The following is a 24,044-nucleotide window of genomic DNA, read 5'->3' on the forward strand; positions in this document are numbered from 1 at the left end:
TAAAAAATGATGACATGTTCTTGGTGAAACTACCCAAAAGTTTATCAATTAGTTAAAGTTAGCTCCACCTCCACACTAGAACATAAATGATATTAAAATAAAGTGTAGATTTCTTCAAACTTCCACCTTCTTTTATAAAATATTGTATTGAACTCACACTTGTCTCGTATACATATGAAAGTAAATACATATACAACTATAAGCTCGTAGCTTTTTCTTATCGTCACCTTTTGTTTTATTTTTTGTCTATTTCTTTTTATTAATTTTCTGTTCATTGGTCCTCTGCCTTTTTAATCATATGACCTAGTTCAATAAAGTTGTAGAGGGGGACAAAAAGACGTTGTCTTTATGTTGTGTCTATGTTGTCCCTACTAAATAGGCTACTTACTGTCAAATGTAACATGCCAATAAAAAATACAAAATAAAATGTAATTTAAAAAAAACCATTAATTTAGAAAGGAAATGTTGCTACATGTTATTTAGAGTTACATACATGAATTATTATTAATGATCAGTACATTTAGTTAGAATAACATGTGTCCACGGGGGGCGCTGTTTCACGTGTCTTCTTCACTAATACATGGAGGATCTCATTAATTGCATGTTTGTGTGTCTGCTGTCAGTCTCGAGACTCGGGTCGTTGCTGCGAACGTCATTTTGTTTTGTTCTTTATTTTCTCGGCAGACTTTGGATATCACATCACATCTCTAGACCCGGAACACATTTTCTTCTGCATTTTAACATCCAGCAGTTTCAGGTAAAGTTGTTAGACTTATTTAAACTCTTCTGTTTTACGTACTTTTCTTTTTTCCCTGCTCTGCTGATGCTCCATCCGTTATCTGCAAATGCACTGTGCTTCTACCACACCTCCCTTAAACCTTGATTTATACATTTTCTTATGAGAAAATGTCACGTTTGTTGCAGTTTTGCCACACAACAAGACAATACCTTTATTTCTTCTAACCTGAATCAGCTACCTAGGATGTTATTGCACACTGTTTACTGCCCATTATGTTGAAACCAACATTGTGTCTGCTGTCAGTGAGCGTGACATCTTACCTGTGTGTGTGTGTGTGTGTGTGTGTGTGTGTGCGTGTGTGTGTGTGTGTGTCCACTGCAGCATGTTGCCGCCTGTGAAGAAGGACCGGGTCATTACTCAACTCCCAAATGTTAGTACCACACACACACACACACACACACACACACACACACACACACACACACACACACACACACACACACACACACACACAAATGCAATTACAACTAACAGCGTTACTATTAACGTTGGAGGTTATTTAGAGCCTAAATGCTGCTCTTTGTTTCTCTGAAAGTGGAGACTGCAAATTTGAAGACTGCTGTTGTCCTCACAAAATCTTGTTACTTCAGCCTTGGTGATATTTAAGTTATATTTAAGATATTAGCAAGGCCTGTTTTCATGGCTAATGTAAAGTTGTACAGGATTTAACAGGTTTTATTTGGACAGCAACAATTAAGCAGATGTTTTGAGGTGGAGGAAAGCAGGGAGGATTTAAGTTTGTGACGTTGCTGTTCCTGCTTTTATTTGTGGGAGGATTCTAAGATTGTTTTTATTAGCCATAAATCCCCTTTTGGTTTTACTGTTCAATGTGCCATTGTTTCTTTCTGTTTCTTTCTGTTTCCACTCCCCACTTTCCTCACAGTGTTTCAGTCCGAATGCAGCGCTGCACACCAAAGATGGCTTCCACCCAAAGGTGAAGGCTGCCTGCCAGGTACAGAAGACAGACACAGTGAGGTGAGATCAGAAGGGTTAATAAGAGAACACACCCGTCCTGCTACTTCACACTGTGACGTGTCTAAAATAAATGAATTAGTTATGGCAGGGCCCTTTAAGTCATGCTATGTCTGCCGTGTCAGCTGACAGCCGTCGACCTCGCCCATCACATCTGACTGCATTGATCTGGTGCTCTATTTAAAGGATGAGGCCGGTGATTGTTTTAAAGAAACTTCTCAAAACTTTCCAGCTTCTGTACTCCGTCTGTAAATCTTGACAAACTGGTCACAAATATTTAATTTCATTAAAGAAAAAAGAAAAGGCTCAGTAAGATCCTCAATCAGCCGTGCAGTAATACACATTTCTATTTCTCTGATAACAAGAGTTATGCAGAAAACCTTGTGCGTCATAGAAACACATTAAATAGTTTAATGACTTTTAATATATTTACATTTTTACTTTGGCAAGGACATTTTGAAACAAAACAAGTGCAGAAAGCAAACTCTACATTTAATGAATTGAAATGATAAAGCTAAATTCCACATAATTCTTTTTAAGGTTGTAAATAAATGTTGAATCGTAGCATTAGCAGAAAGTAATCCTTTTAGAAAGCGTAAGAGCGCGTCAATAATAACACGTTTCCTCTCAATTTGTGAGTTAATGCTGCTTAAATCAAATCTAAATTCATTAAGTTATTAAAATGATTTACAAAGTCTGTTAAGGATTAAGTTATGTACTTTTAGAATGCAACAGTTTAACTAAGTGTAACTAATAGCCCCTTAGTGAGATGAGGCTGTAAGGCTATTAAAGCTGTTAATTAATGAATGTCTGTGATCATGTCGCTGTGTTTCATGCTGTCTGAATGACTGTAATGGCTTTCTGTTGCCAGCTTTAATATCGCCAAGGTCGTCGTAGTGGGAGATGTTGCAGTTGGGAAAACGTGTCTGATCAGCAGGTAAGAAGCCGTCATTAATAATAATCAATAATAATCAATTTGGTCTGCTTTGAACTATGAGTGTATTACCTGTTGACGTGTCTCCTCTGCGGTGTATGTAGCTGCACTGCTTTGGGACATCATTCAAATAGTTTTACACAAAAAGACGGTTGAACCTAATCAAATAACATTTGATTTGATAGGGATGATGCAATTCAACATGGTTCCAAAACTCATTTTTAACTCTTGTCCCTAATTGTGTTTCAAATTCAGGTTGTAGTGCTTCAAATGTCTTTTTGATAAAGCATCATTACATAAAATCAATAGGTTTTAGATGACTAAACTCATCACAGGTCAATTATTTTACCTTTTAGCTTAATGCTGTTTTATTTATATTTTTGTGTCTGAAAAACGTATAAATGCACTTAATCAAAACTCCACATGTCATGTCAACTCCTCATGTAATGATGAGTTCAGTCGCACTTCAGTCAACCTGTGCACAGAGCAGAGACTAGGTTAAATGACTTCAGGTTGATGGTGATACAGGAGTGAGATATAAAAAACCTCACATTGTTTGTCTTTACTGTATTGTATGATTAGAAACCTGGAAAGTAGGAAAAATGTCAATTCAGTTTTTCTTTTGTTCTTCGATCAACTCTTTACTCTTTCTCTTTGCTGCCCCAGTTTTAGCCATAACTTAATATAACATAAAAAATAAGAATATCTTGAGAAAAATCTTCTCCTGCTTGCTTCTAACTGGCTAACAAAACTTTGCCTTTGATAATGTCAACATAGACTCTTCCAGTCTCCTGCTATAAATCGTTTCATCTGATGCCGCGGGGAATTGGACCCGGTGACAGACTTTCAGAATAACTTTATACAATTAGGAAATCTTGTCTGTAATGGTCTCATTTGCTTATGTAGGTCATATAGAGGACTCAGTATTAAATTGAGACGGTTTCATAACGAGTGAACAACTCACAGTCGACATTTTATAGACTAAATTGATTAATTAAAAAATGGTAATGATTGTTAGTTGCAGCTCAAAAATAATTGCTCTCTCTCGCTCTTCCCTTGTTCCTTAAAGGTTTCGTAAGGGTGCGTTTGATAAGAACTACAAAGCAACCATAGGAGTGGATTTTGAGATGGAGCGCTTCGAGGTGCTCGGTGTTCCCTTCAGTTTACAGCTGTAAGTCTGTTCTGAGCCCTGACCCTACCTAACTCACTTACTGTGCTGACTGATCGTCAGGGCCAAAAGGTCTGTTTAACAAGGTTATACAACATCCTCTAGTTGTGTTGACGTTAATTAGGGGCCTTAAATGCCGTAATTGTGGTTTTGGTCATGCGTGAACGTGTTCAGAGTTAGTGCAATTTTAAGGTCGACATTCCAGAAAACCCACAGATGTGGCTTTACGGGCTGCGGCGCCGGTCTGTCGCTGAAATATCTAAACAACAATTGAATGGATTGCCACGAAAGTCTGTACGGACGAATGGCATTCCCATCAGCCTCAGCTGCACTTGTTTAGTGCTTATTAGCAAATGTTAACCTAAAGAAGACTGTGGACAAAACATCAGCATGTTCACATTGTCATTGTGAGCATTAGCATTTAGCTCGAACCAGTGCATATAGGTAGGAGTTGTTAGCATAGCTGTTGACTTCTTGTTTGAATAAAGCTGATGACTAAGGTTTACTGATCTATTTCAGGTGGGACACAGCAGGTCAGGAGCGCTTCAAATGCATCGCTTCAACATATTACAGAGGAGCACAAGGTGAAAGCAGCTCAGTCTCTCTTACACATCTCACTATAGTTTATGAACACAGTTGTCTCTCACACACAAAAACGTTTTCATTCTTTACCGTTTGTCTCTCCAGCCATTATAGTGGTGTTTGACTTAAGCAGCGTCAGTTCATTAGCTCATGCCAGGTAAGAAATACCCAATTATGAAGTAATTATGTACATTAAAATACAGTTTGAGGGCTAATAATTGTGTGTGTGTGTGTGTGTGTGTGTGTGTGTGTGTAGGCAGTGGCTGGAGGACGCCATGAAGGAAAATGACCCATCCAGTGTTTTACTGTTCCTTGTTGGTACCAAGAAAGACCTTAGTGTGGGTGAAGTTAATCAAAAATGAGTCAGTAATTCGAGCAACAGAAAATAAATCTGCAACAATGAATTAAAATGATTTTGTTTTAATGTTGTTTTGGCCGGAGTGATTCTTCCGGTAATTGTTTTTCCTCAGTAGAAATGCCAGATGTCTTTCTTGCCAATATCTTTAGGGCTGTAAGTAACTATTTATTTCATCAATTAAATCATTCTTGCTAAATAGTATAACTCATGAAAACAGTAGAACATTTCCATGACAATTTCCTGGAACCCAAATTGGTGTCATCAAATGTCTTGTTTGACTGGCCATAGTCCAACAACATTCAGTTTACGATCATGTAAGACAAAGAAAAGCAGTAAATTCTCCCATTTGAGAACCTGGAACCATTAAATAGTTGCCATTTCTGCTTCAACTATCAAAAGAGTTGCAGAATAATTTTCTGTTGATCGATTAACTGGTTTCTCGACTCTTACTTTTCGTCTATGATCAGCCTAATTCTATAGTGACCAATGAGCTGCAGCTTGTTCTTTGCTTCCCCGCTCCCTTGTTCACATTGCCTTCTCTCTCTGTATTACACTCCTCAGTCTCCTGATCAGTTGGTTCAGATTGAGCAGGAAGCCATCAGACTCTCTGAGGAAATCAAAGCAGAGTACTGGGCTGTGTCTGCTAAGTCAGGTGGGCGTCAGTCACACATCGACATGAACAAATCAGCCATCATGCTTTTCATTTTCTGATTTATCCTCTCTAAACTCTTTCCTCCGTCTCTTTATTGTCTCAGGAGATGGTGTCAGGAATTTCTTCTTCCGTGTGGCCTCTCTGACTTTTGAGGCCAACGTTTTGTCCGAACTCGAGAAAAGTGGCGTGAGGAACGTCGGTGACATTATCAGTGAGTGAGGCTTAATAAAGTGGCATTATTAACAAACCAGCATCGTACTTACTTCATACGTTGTTAGGATTTGTTCTTCTCTTTTAATGGGCTTTGCTGACAGTAAGACATGCATATCATATTGCCCCGGCGTTATCATTCAAACCCTCCCCACTGTCGCTCACAATGTTTATCTGAATGCCAAACATGTGTTTTTATTTGCGTTCCACACACACAGGGCTCACAGACAGCACAGAAGCCGATCGCAAACCAACCAAGAGGAAATCCAACTGCTGCTGATGATGATGAGAGAATGGCCGCCTGGATACGCTGTACTGACAACACATGCACCACAAAATTGCACAATGAAGGGGGGAAATTAAACTAAAATGTGGACACAGCATGCTCGGTATGGATATCATGAATAGACCCCATAAAGAACGATGTAATAACACCATTGTATTCGTGTTGTTGCGTAAACACCCTGAGAGGAGGCTGTAGGTTGTAGATAATGATTTCTAAGTTGAGAAGTCCTCAGGAATGTGTGTACTGCTGGTCGGGGTTAAAGATGCTGGTTAACATTTAATTTAATTTAATAAAAGGAAGATTATTATCCACTAGATCTTTTGGCAACATTGTTTAGGATAAAATATCTGCATGAGTGCATGTTTTTGGGTCATCTTCAAAACATCTTCCTGTCACGCGTCTGTGCTGCTAATGTGTTGCCTACGCCAGCACACATGACCGCAGTCATGCCCACAACGCATCGCTCTCCTCTGACATCTCATGATCTCGAAAATGGAGGGATTGTTTGCAGGGACAGAAACAAAGTTGCATCTGAGTTTAATTAATTTGCTCGCTCAGTTACGTCAGACTGCAGATGTTCTCGTCTCCAAACACAGGCTTTTATTATAGCTCGTGGATGATGAACTGTAAATAAATTGCTTTTGATCACCGTTTTGTCTTTCTGTTGAAATAGAGAAGCTAAATTGATTGATTGACATAAACAAATTAGAAAGGTTGGGAAGATTCTTCACATTCTGTTCCCAGCAAATCAAATTATTACGGCGGAGAACACGCACACACATGTCCATCACATGTCCAGGCTGCCAGTTTGTTTCCCAAATCAGCATGAGCAAGACTCAGGGTTTAATATGAACACTTTTATTAAAGGGATCACATGTAGAAAAGGTCATCAGCAGTGCCAGAGACATCATTTCTCCTCTATCACCAACTACCGCCGAGAATCGATCGCAGCCTAGCTGAGAAAGATGCATTATGTTAATCTGGCAAGAGACGTAAAAACCAAGTACGCTTACTGAAAAACAATAATTATTTAAAACAATATGCATATTATGGGACCATGATACTTTGCACACTGCAAAATGAAGCACACCATTGAATACCAGCGCTGCTTGTTTGTACTGTGGCACAGAGGCACAGCGGAAAAAAACATCCACAAACCGAATGCAAAAGTCAAGAGGGATGCAGAGTGGCTTAAAACTGCCGCACGACGATCACAAAAGAGATTCAATGTGTTTTTAACAACAATATATTCATTCTACTGAAATAGCTGCGTGCACTTCAGAATATTATACAGAGTTAGGGATATAAACGTAGTTTGATAGTAGCTTCTGCTGACACGGAGAACTTTGAAATCCTCCACTCTAACATCTCAATGTTGATACTGTCTGGGAGTGAATTGCAGCAGTGGCGTATCACATCATATAGCAGTGTCAAAAGTGAAATACTCACCGAACATTAAAGATACAAGAGATCAAAATTTGAGTCAAAAAAAACAAACCGATATGAACGAGGTACTTCCACTTATTGTCACTAAAATCAACGGTTTAAAAATGCAAACAAACTTCTTCTGCCTTGCAGAGACGCAAATGAAGTGATTGCAAACAACCACAGTTACCTCTAACAGTGCACGTTGTTAGTGTCAATAGGCCGAATGAGTCAACAGTACGATAGAGGCTATCTACAGGAGCCAAAATACATAGCTGATCATAATACAGCATGTGGAGACAGACAACTAGAAGTAACTTATGTTTGAGAGAAACTCAAGCTGAAGGTGTCTCATTGAATTACATTTGTTTTAATCAGCCTCACCCCTCACACTCAGTGTGTGTGAGAGTGTGTGTGTGTGTGTGTGTGTGTGTGTGTGTGTCTGTACGGTCACAGGTGTGTTTGTTTTGACAGATGTGAAGAGCGGAGGCTTGAGCTTCAAACTGAAAAAAAAAACAGTCTTTATTCATTCTGACGCATTCGATACAAAAATTAAATTTCCTGATTGGCTTGGCAAAGCGCTCTTTTGGCAACAGCTCGCAAAAATCCACCAACCGTTACGGAGGAAGAGTGGGTTCTGTAAACTGAAACTGTGCCCCTCTGTCAAAACCATTCATGGATTAAACTAAAAGGTAAGACAGCTTGTCTGACATTGTCTGTGTAGGTCCATATCCTATATGTAACTGCTGTCTGATAATTCAAGTTTCTTTTATTTTTGTTGCCATTGTACTGACTTTCTGCATGACATATACAGTGTTAGTCTGACTGTACAAAACACTATGCAGCCAGAGGTGTTGGCTGGAGGTCAGGAGGTGAAACATCTGGGATGAGATGGGAACACAGGAAGAGGAAGGAAGGAGTTGAAATGAACCATGATACCAGATTTCATAAACTACAGCTACGATATCAGGAGGTGAGCGTATGAATGGACAGGGCTGATGGGTTGTGGGAGAGACAAGAGGTGGAGGGCTATCCAGCTGAAGAAGCAGTACAGAGGATGGAGTTGGGTAGGAGAGGGCGTGTAGCGACGCCCCCCTCCGTGTCCTATCGGTCCATTTCGTCCAGCAGGGGTGTGGCGTCTCCGGCGATGGACATGGGTGTGCTCTCGATCATGGGGCTGGGTGACGGTCGTGGCGTCATCCTCTGGGCCTTCTTCCGCCCCTCCGCTTCTTTCTCCTTCAGCCACTGCTCCGCCATCTTGCCCCAGTCCACTGCAGAGGCGTTGCTGCCGCTGGCCCTGCAAGGAAGGAGGACAGAAGGGGAGGTGTTTCAGTTAAAGACAGTGACAGATGAAAGGGCGAGGCTGCTGCTTCGCCTTATAATAATAATGCAGATTGTGGGTTTAGCGCCATCTAGTGGCAGAAAAACAAACAACTCATGGATTTCATTCAACAACTCGTTTATTTGAGTCGGATATTGCAAAATGGACATCAATCATTCCGACTTGGACGTGAACGGAAAATCTGACAATGCAGATGGCGGCAACATTTTTGTTAAACTTGTCAAAGGTAATTGCTGACATCACTGTACATGAAAATCAGTTTGACTATCTAAGAAAAAGTTTTAGTAAATGTAATCAAAATGGAATATACATTTTATAAAATGTCTGTTTTAATATTAGAATGTTTTATATTTGTTGACAGGCCTAATCAGGTCGCTCACACGTCTTCCCCCTGTACTTACTTTGGCGGCTGCTGCTGTGGCGTCCGTCCTCTGGATGAGGTGGAGGATGACGGCGTGCCGGACGAGTTGGCGTGGTGACTGCTGTGATGTGACACGTGGCTTCCGTGTGGGTGGCCGTGTGCGAGAGAGTGCGAGGACTGCGGAGTGGTGCTGGTGTACTGCGGCGTGCCCAGGGCCTGCTGGCTCGGTGTGGTGTACGAGTAGTTGGGCGTCATCATCGGCGTCGCCATGGGTTGCTGAGGTGTGGCAAAGACCTGCAGAGGAGGAAGTAATGGTAATGAATGTGGGTCACCCGTTTACCAAAGAAAAGTCCATATACATTATACTGGTATAAGTAACGTCACTGAACTCCAAAGAATTGAGGAATTATTAAACACTTCTAACATTAAAAAAAAAACACATTTAGTAAAATGCACAATTTAAATTCAGTTGAACTTTTAAATATTTATCCAAACTTAATTCTTTCCCATTTCTTATATTTTACTTTTTTCAATTTAATTGCAGGTTATTGTTTTTAATCTTTTTACATAGTTCTGATTATAACTAATTGAAAGTATAAAGAAACTAAATTCTATGAGGATACAGTACCAATAATCTTGCAGCCCTGGGAGCCATCAACATCTCCAAAACAGACCTCTTTCCTTCCACAGTAGTCAGAAGCTGCACTCACATGATAAGCAGAAGAGCTCCCTCCTCCTCCTCCTCCTCCTCCTCCTCCCCCCCCCTCCTCCTCCTCCCCCTCCGGTGCTGCCGCCGTAGCCGTACTGGCTGGAGCCCCACTGTGCGGGGGTGGTGTTGGGGTTCTGGCCCTGGCCTGTGACTGCGGCGATGGCACTGAACATCTGAGAGGTCATGTTGCGTGGGAGGGCGTTGACAGCTCGCGTCAAGTCTAGGGAGGAAGGAATATATTAGGAAATAGTAAAAATGTACTGCAACTCCATTCATGCTGAACATGTAAATGTGTGTCTGGAGGAGCGCAGGACTCACCTGCGATGTTTATATTTGCTGGGGTGGCGTTCAGGGATGCAGGAGTCCTTGTTCGGCTGCTGTTGCTGGGAGTGATGCCTTTGGCAGAGGAGAAAATGTTAGATAACAACCAACAATATCATCCAACTGTCAAGATGTTCACAATAAACATTAGGTATAACGGTTCCGTACCCGGCACAGGCTCTTGGTAATGGTCCTTAAACCAACGAAATAATCCGTTGACTGTAGAAAATATCTGTGAGCGGTAGCGGAAGCCATCCGGGGTGATGGTCACATACTCAACCCTACACAAAGAAAAGATGGCATGTGTGACTCACATTTTAATTTCACATGTCCAGACTTCTTCAGACCACATTTGACTTTGTGACTGTGTGCAGATAACGCTTTAACAAGACTACATTGTTTTTGGCCTTTACATATGTAAAAGATTCCAAGCGATGTTACACTATACGCTTGCATCTAGCTTTCTTTTGCTCTTTGGAATCCTTAGCTAACCAGTCTTTATATTTGGGATTGTCAAGATTCCCTAAGCTTGCATTTACCCATGGGGGGCCGTTCAGTACACACTCCTACGCAGAAAGTTGGATGACATACCACTGTCAGACATTTTGCATTCGGGGCAGAGCTGTGACCTACAGATGTAGAGGCAGCTCTGCGTAGGAGTGTGTTTAGTCGCACGCCATGCTTCTTGCCTTGCCATCAACTTTTTAGAATGAGCATTAGTCTCGAAACTGGAATATTTTTCCATACTCCCCAGATCTGGAAATGACTAAAATCAAGCTCCATACTTTCCCATACTGCGTAGGAACGCTGTCAAAAAGATTCAGATGTGCAAATCTGAGCTTCTGTAGTAGCTATGGACCTTTGCACGTCCCCATATGTTGCTGTGATTCATGATCTTTAGAGCATTGAATGGTGTCATCTGCTGCTTCTGTGGTTTTAATGTGAGCTTGAGCTGCTTTGAGGAAAAGCAACATTAACAATTCATCTTTAACTGCACTGAAATGAGTCCAACTTGTTTATTCAACGTTTTCTATCCATTGCATCATTACAGCGAATAATCAGAGAGAATAAAGAAGAGAAAACCAAACATTTGCGCTCACCGTGGTTTTCCTCTAGGCTGGTAGCCCAGTATGAATTTTCCTGGCAGTTCTTTACATGCCGATATAAAGTAAGGAATAAAAGTAGGCTTCTCCCTCTTTGTCCTGACCAATAACTCCTCCATTTTCTATTGGAGAGAGAACGAGACAAAGGAAGATATGAGAGGTGCAAAAAACTAAACCAGTAGTAGAATGAGATGAGTTGTTATGTTTCCCATTGTAAGAATGAGATTAAAGTAAATCAGTATCTACCTCCTTGCTCCCAGAGCTGCACTCCTGAAAGTACTTATGCACCAGCAGATCCCGGGCAAATGACGCCATTGGTTGAATGTATCGAGCACTGATTTCATCCAGGTCTTCAAACTCCTGCAGAGAATTCAAGAGACTCTTTTAAAAACATGCAGCAGCCACAACAACACTGATGTTACACGGTCTATTTTCTACAGGTTTGATTGTGAAGCACAAGATCATGCTAAACAGCTTACTTCAGTATTGATCCAGAGTGTGTGCCCTAAGCTGAATGCGTTCTCTTTGCCTTCTTCTCTCACATCCACATGCTGGTAGATGCCATCAGCCACCTACAAAACATCACACAGAGTCAGACTGGAGTACGTTGAGTTACTGCCACGTTTCGTCGCCCTCTATCTGTTCATTACCTTCCAGGTGACAGTGAGGTGGTTCTCTCCCTTGCTGCTGGGTCTGATGATCAAGTCTCCCTGATCCAGGGTCTCCATCATTTTCTCTGCCTGGTTAAAACTGATATTGTGGAAGTTGGGATGCGCGATCACACGCTTTATATATGCTGGAGAGACAGAGGGAAAGCAAAGCACAGACAAAACGGTATAAGGACAGAGATGTGGAAGTAAATGTTGTTCGGTAAACAAAGTGTATTATGAAGGAACATTCTCCAAAAGTAGCACAGTGTACCGTTTCATTAGCCGTTTTGATTCAAACCAGTTTTATTAATCCTGTTATTATACTGACGTGTTCGCTGCTGTTTCTTTTTGAGCTCCTCTTCATGTTTTTGGTCTTCGGACTCTGTGTCAAAGTCGTAGTAGCTGTCCTTGGGGAGCTTCCACTCGTTGGCCTTGTCCATCAAATCTGAGGTGCGGCATGTGAGGTCCACGCTGAATTTCTCGATGTCGATTTTCATGATGCGGCAGTGAACCGTCATGCTCACCTGAAGCAGGAGGGGGAAGAGGAACAATGAAGGGTTATGCCGGTGCCACAATAGAAGGAAACAAAACAGGAAGGACAGCAAGAGGCAACAATTAATTGTTTCTAATTTAATCATAGACCTGTCAGGTCGTGTAAATGTCACACACTGAAAGCTCTCAGCACGTTCACATTTTCTCAGGTGAGATTACCAAAAGAAAAATAAAGAAAATATATAAAACAAATGATGACACCAAACAACGCCTCACCTTGACCCTCTCCTCAGGGTGCTTGACCGTTTTGTCACTGAGAAACTTGGTGGGAATGAACCCCTGGACGCCGTTATCCAATCTGGACCGCACCCCAATGGCCTGACCTGGACACGAACCGCTGTCAAAGTGATTCCACACCTAGAGCGGGGGCGCAAAACAAAAAAGATGTTGTTTTAGATGTCCGGCTCTCAGCATTTCTCTACAATTAAGTCGTCAAAAGAAGAAAACTCAGGTGCCTGTTACCTCGCTGAGTTCAGGGAAGTTGTCCTGCTGGCAGAAAGGACACTGCCACAGCCCTGTAGAATCGTTACGGATGGCCTGGTCGTAGCTCTCTCCCTGAGGCCGCCGGTGAGCAATGCCAGTTACTATACTGGTGATCAGCTTACCTGGAAGAAGAGGAGGCAAACGCATTAAAATCACACCGGCCGACAGAGCTGCATTTCTACTGTGACTGGTACTTCAGCAACATCACTCCTTTGAACTTCTTCGGCTGGATTAAAACTATATATATTATTTCTCTTTAGTTTATTCAAGACATAAATATGTGAACTTCAGTGCGGTGTGTATTACCAATATAAAAGGTCTCTGGAGTCTCCTTGGTGAGCAGGTTGAAGACCTCCTCAGTGTTGGGGACTCTGTAGGCAACTCTCAGGTCTTTGTACCTGCAGCTCAGCTCTGCGCGGATATCATACAGAGTAATCCCCTTGTTGCCATAACCCTACGTGGACACAACAAAGAAGACACGATGATAAACATCTGTACAAGCGAAAGGTGTACATAGTGTATATATGTGTATAAAGCTATTTGATTTAAGTTTTGTTTTTATCTTATGTCATTTTTATTCATTACCTTTGCTTTTTGACTCTTGAGCTGCTCTAACAAGTACATTTCCCCAGTGGGAGATCAATTAAGTTCTGATCTTATATATTTGGTGAGTGGCTGTGAAACAACAGAATGCATTATGAGACGGTTAAAGTCACAACACACACACACACACACACTGACCTGTCTCTCAAGCTCTTCAGCGAAGGCATCCAGGTCCAGATCTTTGAGACGTTCTGGATTTTCCAAGATCTCCTCCAGAGCTCCAGCTGGGTTGGCATCTTCCGCCGACTCATCATATTCAAGGGCGTCCACAGCCATCTTGCGAGCCCACTCGTACGTCTCAGGGTGAACACGAGATCCATCCAACACCTCGATGTAGGAGTCCGTACTGTGTGGAAGGTTTGAGGGAAGAAAAAAACAATGCCGATTTAAAACAACCGGCTCAGTGGTAAATCATTCCCAGCCTGGTCAATGGTACAATTTGCACTGTGGGAAATATCGTGAAAGACCAAGCATGTACAAAAGGTACCGACCTGTCCCCAAGCGATGCGGTGTCGATCTTGATGAAACCAGCACAGTTGATAAAAACCTTGGGTCCCATGTGACACATTGTGACCAGCTGGGTTCTGTTTTCCAGACGAGTGTTGTTCTGCTTCAGGATCTGCACAAATACAAGGACCATGAGGATTATCAGGCTAGCAGAAAAGGCAAAGAATGACACAGAAATGAATGACAGCAGCGCAAAAACATGCCTTGAGCAGTTGGGAGCCCTTCCTTGGTCCCAGACCACAGACAAACTGGACCAGGCTCTGAGTGTGAGGATGGGCGATGGACTTGTTCACATCCACTCCGACCTCATTGACACGGTTGATGAATTCACAGTAAAGAGCACAGAGCAAATCTTCCTTCACCACATGTTCCTGTGAAAGTGAATACAGTTTTACAAAGTTGCACTTGTATGTCGCTGTAGAATCATGATACATTTGATGTTTACAGCGTGTATTTGTAATAGTCGTTACTGATGTTCAAGAGTTTGGAGAAGCGGCAGTGGTGAAGGAAGCACTTAAGATATTTTCACTTTAGTAAAAGTAGAAACGGTGTAGAAATACTCAGTTACAAGTAAAAGTCCTGCTTTCAAATGGTTATAGTAGTATAGTATAAAAGTATAAGCATCAAAATACACTTTAAGTACAAATAGTAAAAGTACTCATTATGCAGAATGAACAATTTCAGAATAATATGTGTAATAATTATCAGGCTTTAATGTGTTCATCACTTTAATGTTGCAGCAGGTAAAAGATCCGACCCACAATGTTTTCAAACCGTATCATTACACAAAATGTATTTGAATTGTCCGTCAGTGATGTCACGAGAAACTCTTCAACCAACATACAGCAAAACATATACAGATGGGAGATAAAACCACACAAATCCACCATTTCTTCAACGTCAGTCTCACCTGCAGCGGGTGTAGTTTGAGGCAGAGAATATCATCATCAGTGCTGCAAACCTGAGCATACTCCATCAGAGGATCCTGAATCTTCCTGGCTATTGACACAGCCTGTCGCAGCAAGGGAGGGTAGTCCCTGAAGTCAACCTGCACAGAGAGAAAAGCAGAGGATGATGAGAAAATGAGAGGAAAAGAGAGCGACGGGCCACAGTGAAGAGTGAAACCACAGACTGTGTTTAATAAAGATAGTACAGTGTTCAGTATTTACCTCAGACCTCTTGCTGTTCATGTACAGAGTGGCCAACTCGTTGTCAACAAGCTCCACTCCCACGGCAGGCACAGAGGACTCTTGCTCGAGCTCGCTGATAGACCTCTTGATGTCCTCCATGATCATTTGAGCATCTCTACACAAACGGCATGTTTTTAACCTTTTAACCTTTTAACCTCAACTCCATTGTAACTTGTCAATGCTGTTCAAAATGTCTACATGTAGCTTTTCAGCACATACAGAAAGGATTCATTTATTTACCGGCTTTCCCCAGCGACAGCCACCACATGAGGTTTCTTGCCAGAGAGAAACCTCTTGAGAGTTTCAATGTCGTGGGCCTGAAGATGACACACGCAAGAGAGTGATCATCTCAAAGATGAATCCCTTAACACAAGCATCTGTTGACTGCACAGAGGCACTTTTGTATTATCGGCTTATACCTTCTTTTCTCTCTCATCCTCCCTAAAGGCATTCCTCCTCTTCATGAAGTAGGGCAGACGCAGGAAGTCGACCACCTCCCCTTCCCCGTTGATCAGAGCACAGAAAACGGGTGTATCTCTGTTGGAGCAAAGTGTGTAAGTACCAAACTATATTGTCACATAAGCTTGTCTTTTATGCAGCAAACATTGATTTGTCTTATATTTTTGCAATTCAAAGCGTGCAGTTTATATCTCACATTTAAAAGTGAGCACTGTATTGTTCATTTGAAAGAGAGTAATTAGACACACACAGTCAGTGGAGTCAGTGTGTAGAGGTTACCTTTTTCATTTTTTGACTATTGATTTTTAGAGTATGTAGCTACTGACATATCTGAGGGAAAGAAATTGAAAATACTGTGGGAGCACATACCTGCTGGGCGCATAGGCTACACCCAGCACCCGAATGCCTTTGCCCTGACTCTCATCCATCAGATCATCGTCTTCCTCAACCTGCTGATCCGGTCGGTAAGGAGCCACCTTGAGCCAGTTATACAATCGACGACAGCAGGCCTAGGAGGAGAGATGGAGAACAGAGAGTTCATCAAGAGTTCCAAGTTAAAAAGACTAATCAAACATTCATTGTGTAACGATTTTGCTGTACAATTTCACAGGCACTTGTAAGTTGTTATATTACAATACATGGAGACAGATATGATGAGGAATTACCCTGACAATGCTCTCTTTGGCCTCAGTGATCAGTTTGCTCTTGAGCTCCTTGGCCATCTGAGGGTAGAGGAACTGGGTGAGAGCTCTCTCTATGGCTAAAGTCCGCTGCCTGTTCCACTCCTGCACCTGGTGACTGAACTCGTCCCTGTAGTAGAACTGTTTGATCTCATCAAAGTACGTCTGGTCCCCGGCATACCTGAGGACAAGCAGAGGGAGGACGCAGGGAGAAGCGGAGACAGAAAGGAGTGCCTTAGCATTACTACAGTCATAATTCAAAAACCCCATGCTCTGCTGATGAGGATGTGGATAAAAACATAAGCCGCAGCTTGGAAAGAAATGAAACTCCGGGGACCTATCCTACTTATCAAACCCTCCTTTCCTCAAACAGCCAAACTATACAGATGGCAACAGTTCCTCACATCAGATCCTGTTCTTGGTAAATGTCCTATGACGAAGGAACGTGCATGAACAACAGAAATGAAAAGAATTATAAGACCAAGGGATGTTTGTATATTTATGATTTCCTCTATCTGGATGATTAAAACTGAGTAAATGTTAGTGGCCAGCCCCTTAATCCATGCTCTGCCTATGATTATGAATGAACATATATCTGAATTGAGGAGGTTCATCGTGAGCAGATCTGGCAGACCAACGTAATTGAAAAGATATTACCAGTACTGTCACTGTGCTTACCCTTTGACTCCTATAAGGTCAATACAGATGTCAATGGTGAGCAGCCCATCTTCCTCTGCCAGGCACATCTTCAGGAACTGATCGCCATTCAGCTCTTTTACAGCCTTGTTCTTAAGATACTTGAAGGAGTAGGCAAAATGAGCCTCGTCTACCTCCTACAGGAAGTAAGAAAATGGCAACGCAGGTTTAGAATCGGAGTTCAAAAGCTTTCCGTTACGGATTAGATGTGGGTTTTTTTTCCAAAATGTGTCCATACCTTTTTGCCCTTCTTTGTAGGCTTGATGTTGATCTTGGCTCTCTCCTGAAAGGTCTGTCGGAGAACATGTCTGACCAGAGGTTCACGAGCAAGCTGCATGGCCACCATGTACCGGGTTCCTTCCAGCACTGCCTCAGAAGTGCTGAACTGACTGCAAACATAATCTTTGGCCAGCTCTACGGGCTCAGCCGGGAACTGCTCTGTCTCGTGACGCTGGTAACTGTCCCTCAAATTTTCTCCAAACTGCTCTGGAGTTAACCCAAACTTTTTAGCCAAGCCATCTGCAGTAAGGAAGAAAACAGAAAAACAAGTTGAAGTGCTAGCAAGCTAGGAAGAAAACTGCAAAACATCTAACTATTATATACGAGGGCTGTCACAAGATCAGATATTCATGATAATATAGAAAAAGTGAAATTGTTTGTTTTATTTCAACTGTAAAAGCGAATATTTAAAATCTGATGGATTATTTACACGGTATTATTATGCATTTATTAACATGACATCTCTTTCATTATTAAATCACGGTTTCATCAATACTGTTATATCGCGACACCCCTATTACATGCAGAATTTATGGTAAGTAAAAAAAAAAAAGGGGGGCTTACCAAGTCCTACGCTTTGACAGATGCTGTACATATCTCTACGAGACGCCAGCTTGAGGTCAGGTCCTTTCTGTTCTTCTACTTCTTCTTCTACCTCCAATTCCTCTTCTTCCCCTGAAGAGGCAGCCCATTAAAATCAATTGTTACAAGATGGCAAACACATTTGTTTCAATTAGAACGGAACATTTCTGCAGTGTTCGTCCATCATCATCATCATCATCATCATCATCTAGTGAAATGGTCCATTTGGAAGCAAGCATCTTACCATCCTCTGACACTTCTTTGATCTTCTTGAGTCTCTTCTTACTGGGCTTGGCAATATTCTGCATCTTGGGGATGTCTCGGCCATAGTAGAGCAGAAAGTGGTTGTACACATCACCGAGCTCTTCAAGAGTCTGTACATCTTTCAACCTTTAGAGAAAGATAAACAGGTTTGAATGGGACAGAAAAGAGCCGTTTATCGTGGGTCACCGTGTGAACTTTATAACTCCTATAATTTCCTGCAATTAATACTAGTTTAATGCAGTCGCAAACCAAATACAGCACATAAGAGACGATATGTTTCAGCTTCAACCCCCTCGAGACGCACCTCTCCGTGTCAGCGGTGTCCAGAGGACGGATGCCGTCAGCCAAAGGTTTGTCAGGGTCAGCCGAGATCTGCTCAAACTGGTAGGACTGCATCTTCCGAAACAGGCGGGTCAGGTTCTGCTTCCGGGTCTTCAGTTGAGTCCACTGGTGGATAAAAATGTAGGAGTCAAGAAACCAGAAGTGGAGTACGTATGGCAGGTTGATGAAATGCAAATGATTGATAAAGATAAAGATTAGTCTGTAATTCATTCCCAAAAAAGCAATACCAACTATACCTTTTCATCCCACTGCCACACCTTCCACAGGTCATTTATGTTTAGCTCCGGCTCCACATACTCTTTCCTGTAGAAAGCTATGAATGGGACCTGGAAAAAAAGAACACGCTAAGATTAGTTCTTTACGACATTCTGCATCCTTTCTTAAAAGACATTGTTACACGTTATTGTTTCTAGAGAAGATTAACCTCAAACAAAGGCAACAACTGTGAAGGGAATGTATGATATGGGTAAGGTGAGCTCACTGTACCTCAAATTGTTGATTCCTCATGAAGTTGAGGGCCTCTTTGATCTTGGCAATTGTGCTGGGGCCTTTCCTGCTGAAGTTTGTGGTTGTCCCCCTGTCTAGATAATCTGTGCTCTCCTATTTAGGGCACAGAAAAACACAAAGTATCAAGATTTCTATCTAGAACCAAGGAACGCACAATAATGTATCGCACAAAAAGAGTACCTCACGAGGTATCATGACTGAATATCCAATGTTTTGCATCCGTTGTGTGTAAATATTTCACGAGTGTGTCTGGCAAAGGTCGTACCTGCATGGAGATAGTAAGAGTGGAGAAGCCATGTCTGAAGATCCACTCTGCTTCCTCTTCCAGCTCATCATCCTCAGCAGGTTTAACAGGGATGGATCGTAACTATAAGACGGAGAACAGAGTCAGGGAAGCAGACACATCAGGAAACACGGTATAAATAAAATGTCACCGCCTAAATATTCATAAACGTGAGAAAGCAGTCACCACAAACCGGTATGGTGCGGATACGAATGTAACAACAGTACGTCAAAACGGTTAGCACACAAACCTGGAACCTCTCGGGCATGTCCGTAGAGCGGATTTCGTTGTCTTGATCAGTCATGTGACTACTTTCCAGCTCGCTGGGCTCGTAGATCTCAAAGATGCTCTTCCTCCCTTGCCTCCTCTTAGTCTGCTTCTTGGGTCGTTCCCATCCCTCTTCATCCTGGTCCTCTTCCTCCTCCTCACCCTGGTCGTATGTGTCTGCGTCAAAGTCAGCAAAGTCAAAGTCTCCACCGAAGATTTCTTGGGCCTCCTGGAGGGCTCTGTGGGAGGATGAAGAGCGAAGAGGAGAAGAAGCAGTGATTATGTGTTTCATTCGACTCATATCTTAAAGCGGACATTTTATGTTTATTCTACTTGTTGTTACCAATTACATAAATATTTTTAATTTCACGAATGAGGAAGCAATTTAGACCCTACTTGTTTGTAATACAGGAAGGAAGATGGAGCTTCTTGCCTCACAAAGGATAAATGTTTAACTACAACACTCACGCATCTGTGAATCCTGAGAACTTCTTGCCCCGCTTTTTGGTGATGGGTTGGCCGTCATCATCCACAATAAAATCGTCTATATCTGTGGGACAAAAGCAGATTTAGAAAATAAATCAATTCTATACCACATCATTTAGAAATCAAGGTCGGGACTGAGTTTGGACTGTTTTTTGAGTTACTCCAAGACAAATCTAAAACTCCTGGCCTACCTGACTCCTCGTCTTCTCCTTCTTCTTCGTCATCTGCGTGGTGTAGAGGCTCGTCGACGGCCTCTCCTTCCTCCAGCTCGCCCTCTGCATCACCATGAAAGATCTCATCTGCAATCTGGTCCTTCTCGTCGTCATCTTCTTCATCATCATCGAGTGTTTTTACGCGTTCATATTTCTTCTTCTGTGACAAGTAAAGCATTAGCACTGCTAGCATAAACTCTTTTAAGCGTACAAAAATGTGAGAGGCTAAAGGTTACTAAAGAGAAAATAGTATTCTTACCCTCCTTTTCACTTTAACACCCAAGTTTTCCTCAATTAGGTCCAGATCATCATCATCCAAGTAGTCGTCATAATCTGCAAAGATCAATCAAAATCAATGTGTATCCACGAGCCTGTAGTTAAAACGACCCAGTTAGTTCCTTCATTACCAGTTACTATAGAAACCCTGCATAACAAACAGCATTACTACATGGCAAAACTCAATATGCACACAGTGAAGATGGTACACAACCCCACGCTACAAAGACGCAGTCTGTAGCCGGTAAAAAAAACTCTGCCCTACCAACGCCACGTATCCATATTTGGGACATTATACCACAACGACTCAGAATCCATATTTCCAGTCTGCATAGCTGCTACAGGCAATTATCTATTTACAGGCAATTATCTATTTACAGGCAATTATCTATTTACTTGGTTCAACACAGGTAAATGCAGCTGAAACAACACATTCCTTTTCTTTGATAATGAGGAAGAAAAAAATATGAAGGAAGATTAAACACCACACCAGCAGAGAAGTAACATCAAACACCACCTGCTGAGGTTATTGCAACCAATATGCGATTGCATCTGTATTATATTGGGAAATCACTGCTGACTTAGATTCCTGTTAAAACACCAATATGAGGTAAGTTGTATTATTTCTGCCAGACAAGGTACACAACCAGGAGCTGATCCAAAATGAGTTCAGAGCTCGTGTCCAAGATGATTTGGATTGAATGAAAAATGAGATAAAAGATAATATTGTCCGATTTAAAAAACAAACCACGTAACATAAACAAACACACACACTTGACACGGATGCGGTGCGACACGTGCCCGCAGCAGAGAATGTCTATTATAATCAACTGAAGCTGCTACACGGATAAGTGGCCCCCGAAACATGTAAAACACAACAGAACTGTGTAAAAATGCAATGCAGCAGGGAAACCATGTGGGGGTTTTTACATTTCTCAATAAAAATCCATGTGTATCCATTAAGACGTAGTTAAAACGACCCAGTTAATCAATTCAGTACCACTTAATATAGAAACCCTGCATAACCAACTGCATCACCACTCGGCAAAACTCAATATGCAGTGAAGCTGACACGCTACAAAGACGGAGGAGTCATTGTAGCAGTTAAAAAACGTCCCTGTTTATAATGGCCTTAAGATACATAATAAGCATAATAACTTTTTCCTGTTTTCCTCTCTGTCTAACAGATGTGTGACTCATCAAAACCGGACAATTAGGGCTCCAAATAACAAATATTATTTATTATGGATTAATCTGCCAATTATTTTCTAGATTTCTAGAATTGATTATTATTCTGGTTTATAAAATGTCGGAAAATAGTTTTTAAAAAAAAGTCCATTCCAGTTTCTCAAACTCCAAGGTGAATGTCTTGTTTTGTCGATACTTTTTTTAATGATGTAAAACAAAGAAAAGCGGGAAATCTCCATATTCCATACGAGAGGTTGTAAAAAGCATTTTCATAAGGACCAAGGACAATTCTTACTATTTTTGGGAATGGGGAAAATGTCAACGTGCATGGTAAAAAGGCAAGAGGTGTAGAATAGCTCCATTACAGCCTTTTCACCTGTGACTTCGATCCACAACCTGCAACAACAGACTGTATGATGGCTGTAACCCTTTGTTAACATCTGATGCACTTACTGCGTTTTTTACGTCGATGCCTCACTTCTTCTTCTGAGTCACTCCCCTCTGCACTTGCATTTCTTACAGGTTCTTCCTCCCCCTCTTCCTCGTCTCCATCATCAATGAGTCCGCGTAAATTTCCTCGCTCATCCTGGTCCTCTGTGTTCTCTTCTTCTTCTTCATCTGTTGAGAAATGAGAGATAAGTGTTCCACATATCATGCACCCCTACACCTGAAATACATACCAAGAACTGAACGATTAAAATCTTACCATCTTCCTCCAGAAACCTCTGGGTTTTTTTAGGCTTTAGGTCTTTCTCTTGAAACTCCTCCTCCGACTCCTCAGCCTCGCTCTCAATAAAGTCTGACATGACTGTTGTTCCTGAGAAGAAGTGTGAGAGGCTGTTAGTAAATGCTCTCAAAATCATCCAAGCAGTTGTTCTCCCAGACTAGTCACAAATACAAAAGCCAAACCCACATAACACATATGATATGCTCATTAGCTTTATGCTGTAATTGCAATTTCAACCCATAACATTTCATTTCTGTTTCAAGGTTGGAAGAATCGTCTTATTTCACACTGTCTTACAGTATTGCATATGCATTCTTCAAGAGCTTGTTTCGGCTCTTCATAACATTTAAAGATTATATTGAGTGAAATATTCAAAGGCACCACCATTCCACCAAATGGAAATATTCAAAATGTCATAATTGTACTTTTGTTTGACCAAAACTCAGCCTAACTTGTTTGTTACGTTTAAGATGTCCTTAAGAATTTAAATTAAAGTGCTGTGGCATGAATTTTAACGGACTGAAGAGGTCAACAATGCACGTCTGTTTCATGTATACTATATGGTGTCCTTTCACACAAGTCGTTTAATGTTTACTGAATATGCAATTCATTTTCAAACTATTTGATAATCATAGTTTAGAGGTAAACATATGAAAAAGCCCAGGATTACGCATGGATGCAACGCTAATGCTTTTTGGCACATTCACAAAAACGTGTTATTGACAAACAACCTTGAACCAATGTAATAATAATAATAATAATAATAATTAACAACAGAATATGTTTTTATGTGTATGTGAGCTGCTGACGGTTTTCATTCCATCTGAGTCTTATAATGTCAGTAAGTTACAACAAAACTACATTTAGCCGGCGACCTTAAAACAAACCTACAACGATGTCGCATTGCGCACACACAACACCAACGGAGGTGATCAAGCAAACACGTTAACCACTTGCATTTAATCTGCCTGTAGCTAACGTTATCCAGATGATATCTTAAATTCATCATGATATGCAGTCGGTCGACAAACAGTAATGTTATATTGGTAATAATGGCCAATAACGTTAGCTAACTATCCCTGTTAGCTAGCAACCACCAAGCTATTAACTAGGCTAGCGATGCAAGTTATCTAGCGAGCAACCTCTTACCAAGTAACGTTAGCTGGTACACGTTGTTCGTTTGAACAATAATGTACGTAACAATACAAGGAATGACAATAAAATAACAACCGAACGTATTTGACCGTTGTAGAAGTAAACCAAGGCCCTCTCAGCCAACTTCGCAGTCTAACGTTATTTCATGCTTGAGCATATCATTAGGTTAGCTTAGCATTAGCTTGAACATCAACAACAGCCAACCGCATCAGCGTTAGCGAGTTAACGGCTGTTAGCTAAGCAGCACAATGTAAAGATCGCACATCACCACGGCGACATTGGACTTACACGTATCACTGCGGTGGTATACTCCGTAAATATTTACAGTTATAACGGGGTTGTGTTGTGTTTTGTGTTTCGGGAGCTTGTACTTGTAAAAATGGCCGACAACGAGCGGCGTGAATGGCAATTCCGGTATGCAGTGAGGGAACTTC

General features: G+C 41.5%; 2 protein-coding genes across 5 annotated transcripts; one reads left to right on the top strand and one right to left on the bottom strand.

Moving 5' to 3' along the window:
• The first annotated feature begins 578 nt into the window (after positions 1 to 578).
• On the top strand, positions 579 to 6,965 carry LOC115018531 (ras-related protein Rab-34-like). Of its 2 annotated transcripts, XM_029447558.1 has the most exons (11): positions 623 to 757; positions 1,121 to 1,169; positions 1,683 to 1,774; positions 2,643 to 2,708; positions 3,775 to 3,876; positions 4,393 to 4,457; positions 4,561 to 4,612; positions 4,712 to 4,793; positions 5,375 to 5,465; positions 5,569 to 5,676; positions 5,894 to 6,611. In XM_029447558.1, the coding sequence occupies exons 2-11, from the start codon at positions 1,122 to 1,124 to the stop codon at positions 5,953 to 5,955; spliced, it is 768 nt and encodes a 255-aa protein (XP_029303418.1). In that variant the 5' UTR covers positions 623 to 757; position 1,121; the 3' UTR covers positions 5,956 to 6,611. The 2 variants fall into 2 exon arrangements, with proteins under 2 accessions (XP_029303417.1, XP_029303418.1); XM_029447557.1 differs by lacking the exon at positions 1,121 to 1,169 and having other exon boundaries at positions 579 to 757; positions 5,894 to 6,965.
• supt6h (SPT6 homolog, histone chaperone and transcription elongation factor) lies at positions 6,804 to 24,035 on the bottom strand. 3 transcript variants are annotated; one of them, XM_029447556.1, is made up of 38 exons: positions 23,899 to 24,035; positions 22,435 to 22,545; positions 22,182 to 22,346; positions 20,524 to 20,597; positions 20,244 to 20,424; positions 20,035 to 20,116; positions 19,550 to 19,805; positions 19,282 to 19,383; positions 18,996 to 19,109; positions 18,746 to 18,835; positions 18,472 to 18,614; positions 18,148 to 18,293; positions 17,886 to 17,996; positions 17,281 to 17,561; positions 17,025 to 17,179; positions 16,332 to 16,527; positions 16,036 to 16,175; positions 15,627 to 15,744; positions 15,448 to 15,524; positions 15,187 to 15,322; positions 14,928 to 15,065; positions 14,221 to 14,388; positions 14,002 to 14,129; positions 13,649 to 13,856; positions 13,214 to 13,361; positions 12,887 to 13,029; positions 12,641 to 12,781; positions 12,201 to 12,396; positions 11,873 to 12,018; positions 11,702 to 11,794; positions 11,469 to 11,582; positions 11,220 to 11,344; positions 10,288 to 10,400; positions 10,117 to 10,194; positions 9,881 to 10,018; positions 9,800 to 9,843; positions 9,130 to 9,383; positions 8,345 to 8,683 (listed from the first exon to the last, which is right to left on the bottom strand). In XM_029447556.1, the coding sequence occupies exons 2-38, from the start codon at positions 22,532 to 22,534 to the stop codon at positions 8,491 to 8,493; spliced, it is 5,235 nt and encodes a 1,744-aa protein (XP_029303416.1). In that variant the 5' UTR covers positions 22,535 to 22,545; positions 23,899 to 24,035; the 3' UTR covers positions 8,345 to 8,490. The 3 variants fall into 3 exon arrangements, with proteins under 3 accessions (XP_029303414.1, XP_029303416.1, XP_029303415.1); XM_029447554.1 differs by having other exon boundaries at positions 6,804 to 8,683; positions 9,800 to 10,018; XM_029447555.1 differs by lacking the exons at positions 8,345 to 8,683; positions 9,130 to 9,383; positions 9,800 to 9,843; ... (1 more) ...; positions 10,117 to 10,194; positions 10,288 to 10,400 and adding an exon at positions 10,914 to 11,071.
• Positions 24,036 to 24,044: the final 9 nt, after the last annotated feature.

This window comes from Cottoperca gobio, chromosome 14 (assembly GCF_900634415.1).
Source record: "Cottoperca gobio chromosome 14, fCotGob3.1, whole genome shotgun sequence".
Classification (NCBI taxonomy): Eukaryota; Metazoa; Chordata; class Actinopteri; order Perciformes; family Bovichtidae; genus Cottoperca; species Cottoperca gobio.

Excerpts from the sequence above, each read along its gene's own strand:
- LOC115018531 (XM_029447557.1), top strand. The coding sequence starts at position 581 with ATGGAGGATCTCATTAATTGCATGTTTGTGTGTCTGCTGTCAGTCTCG. Across the intron at positions 1,775-2,642 it reads CAGAAGACAGACACAGTGAG|CTTTAATATCGCCAAGGTCG; the intron begins GTGAGATCAGAA and ends TTCTGTTGCCAG. Across the intron at positions 4,613-4,711 it reads AGTTCATTAGCTCATGCCAG|GCAGTGGCTGGAGGACGCCA; the intron begins GTAAGAAATACC and ends GTGTGTGTGTAG.
- supt6h (XM_029447554.1), bottom strand. The coding sequence starts at position 22,534 with ATGTCAGACTTTATTGAGAGCGAGGCTGAGGAGTCGGAGGAGGAGTTT. Across the intron at positions 18,615-18,745 it reads TGTGGCAGTGGGATGAAAAG|TGGACTCAACTGAAGACCCG; the intron begins GTATAGTTGGTA and ends TTTATCCACCAG. Across the intron at positions 16,528-17,024 it reads GACCTTATAGGAGTCAAAGG|GTATGCCGGGGACCAGACGT; the intron begins GTAAGCACAGTG and ends GCTTGTCCTCAG.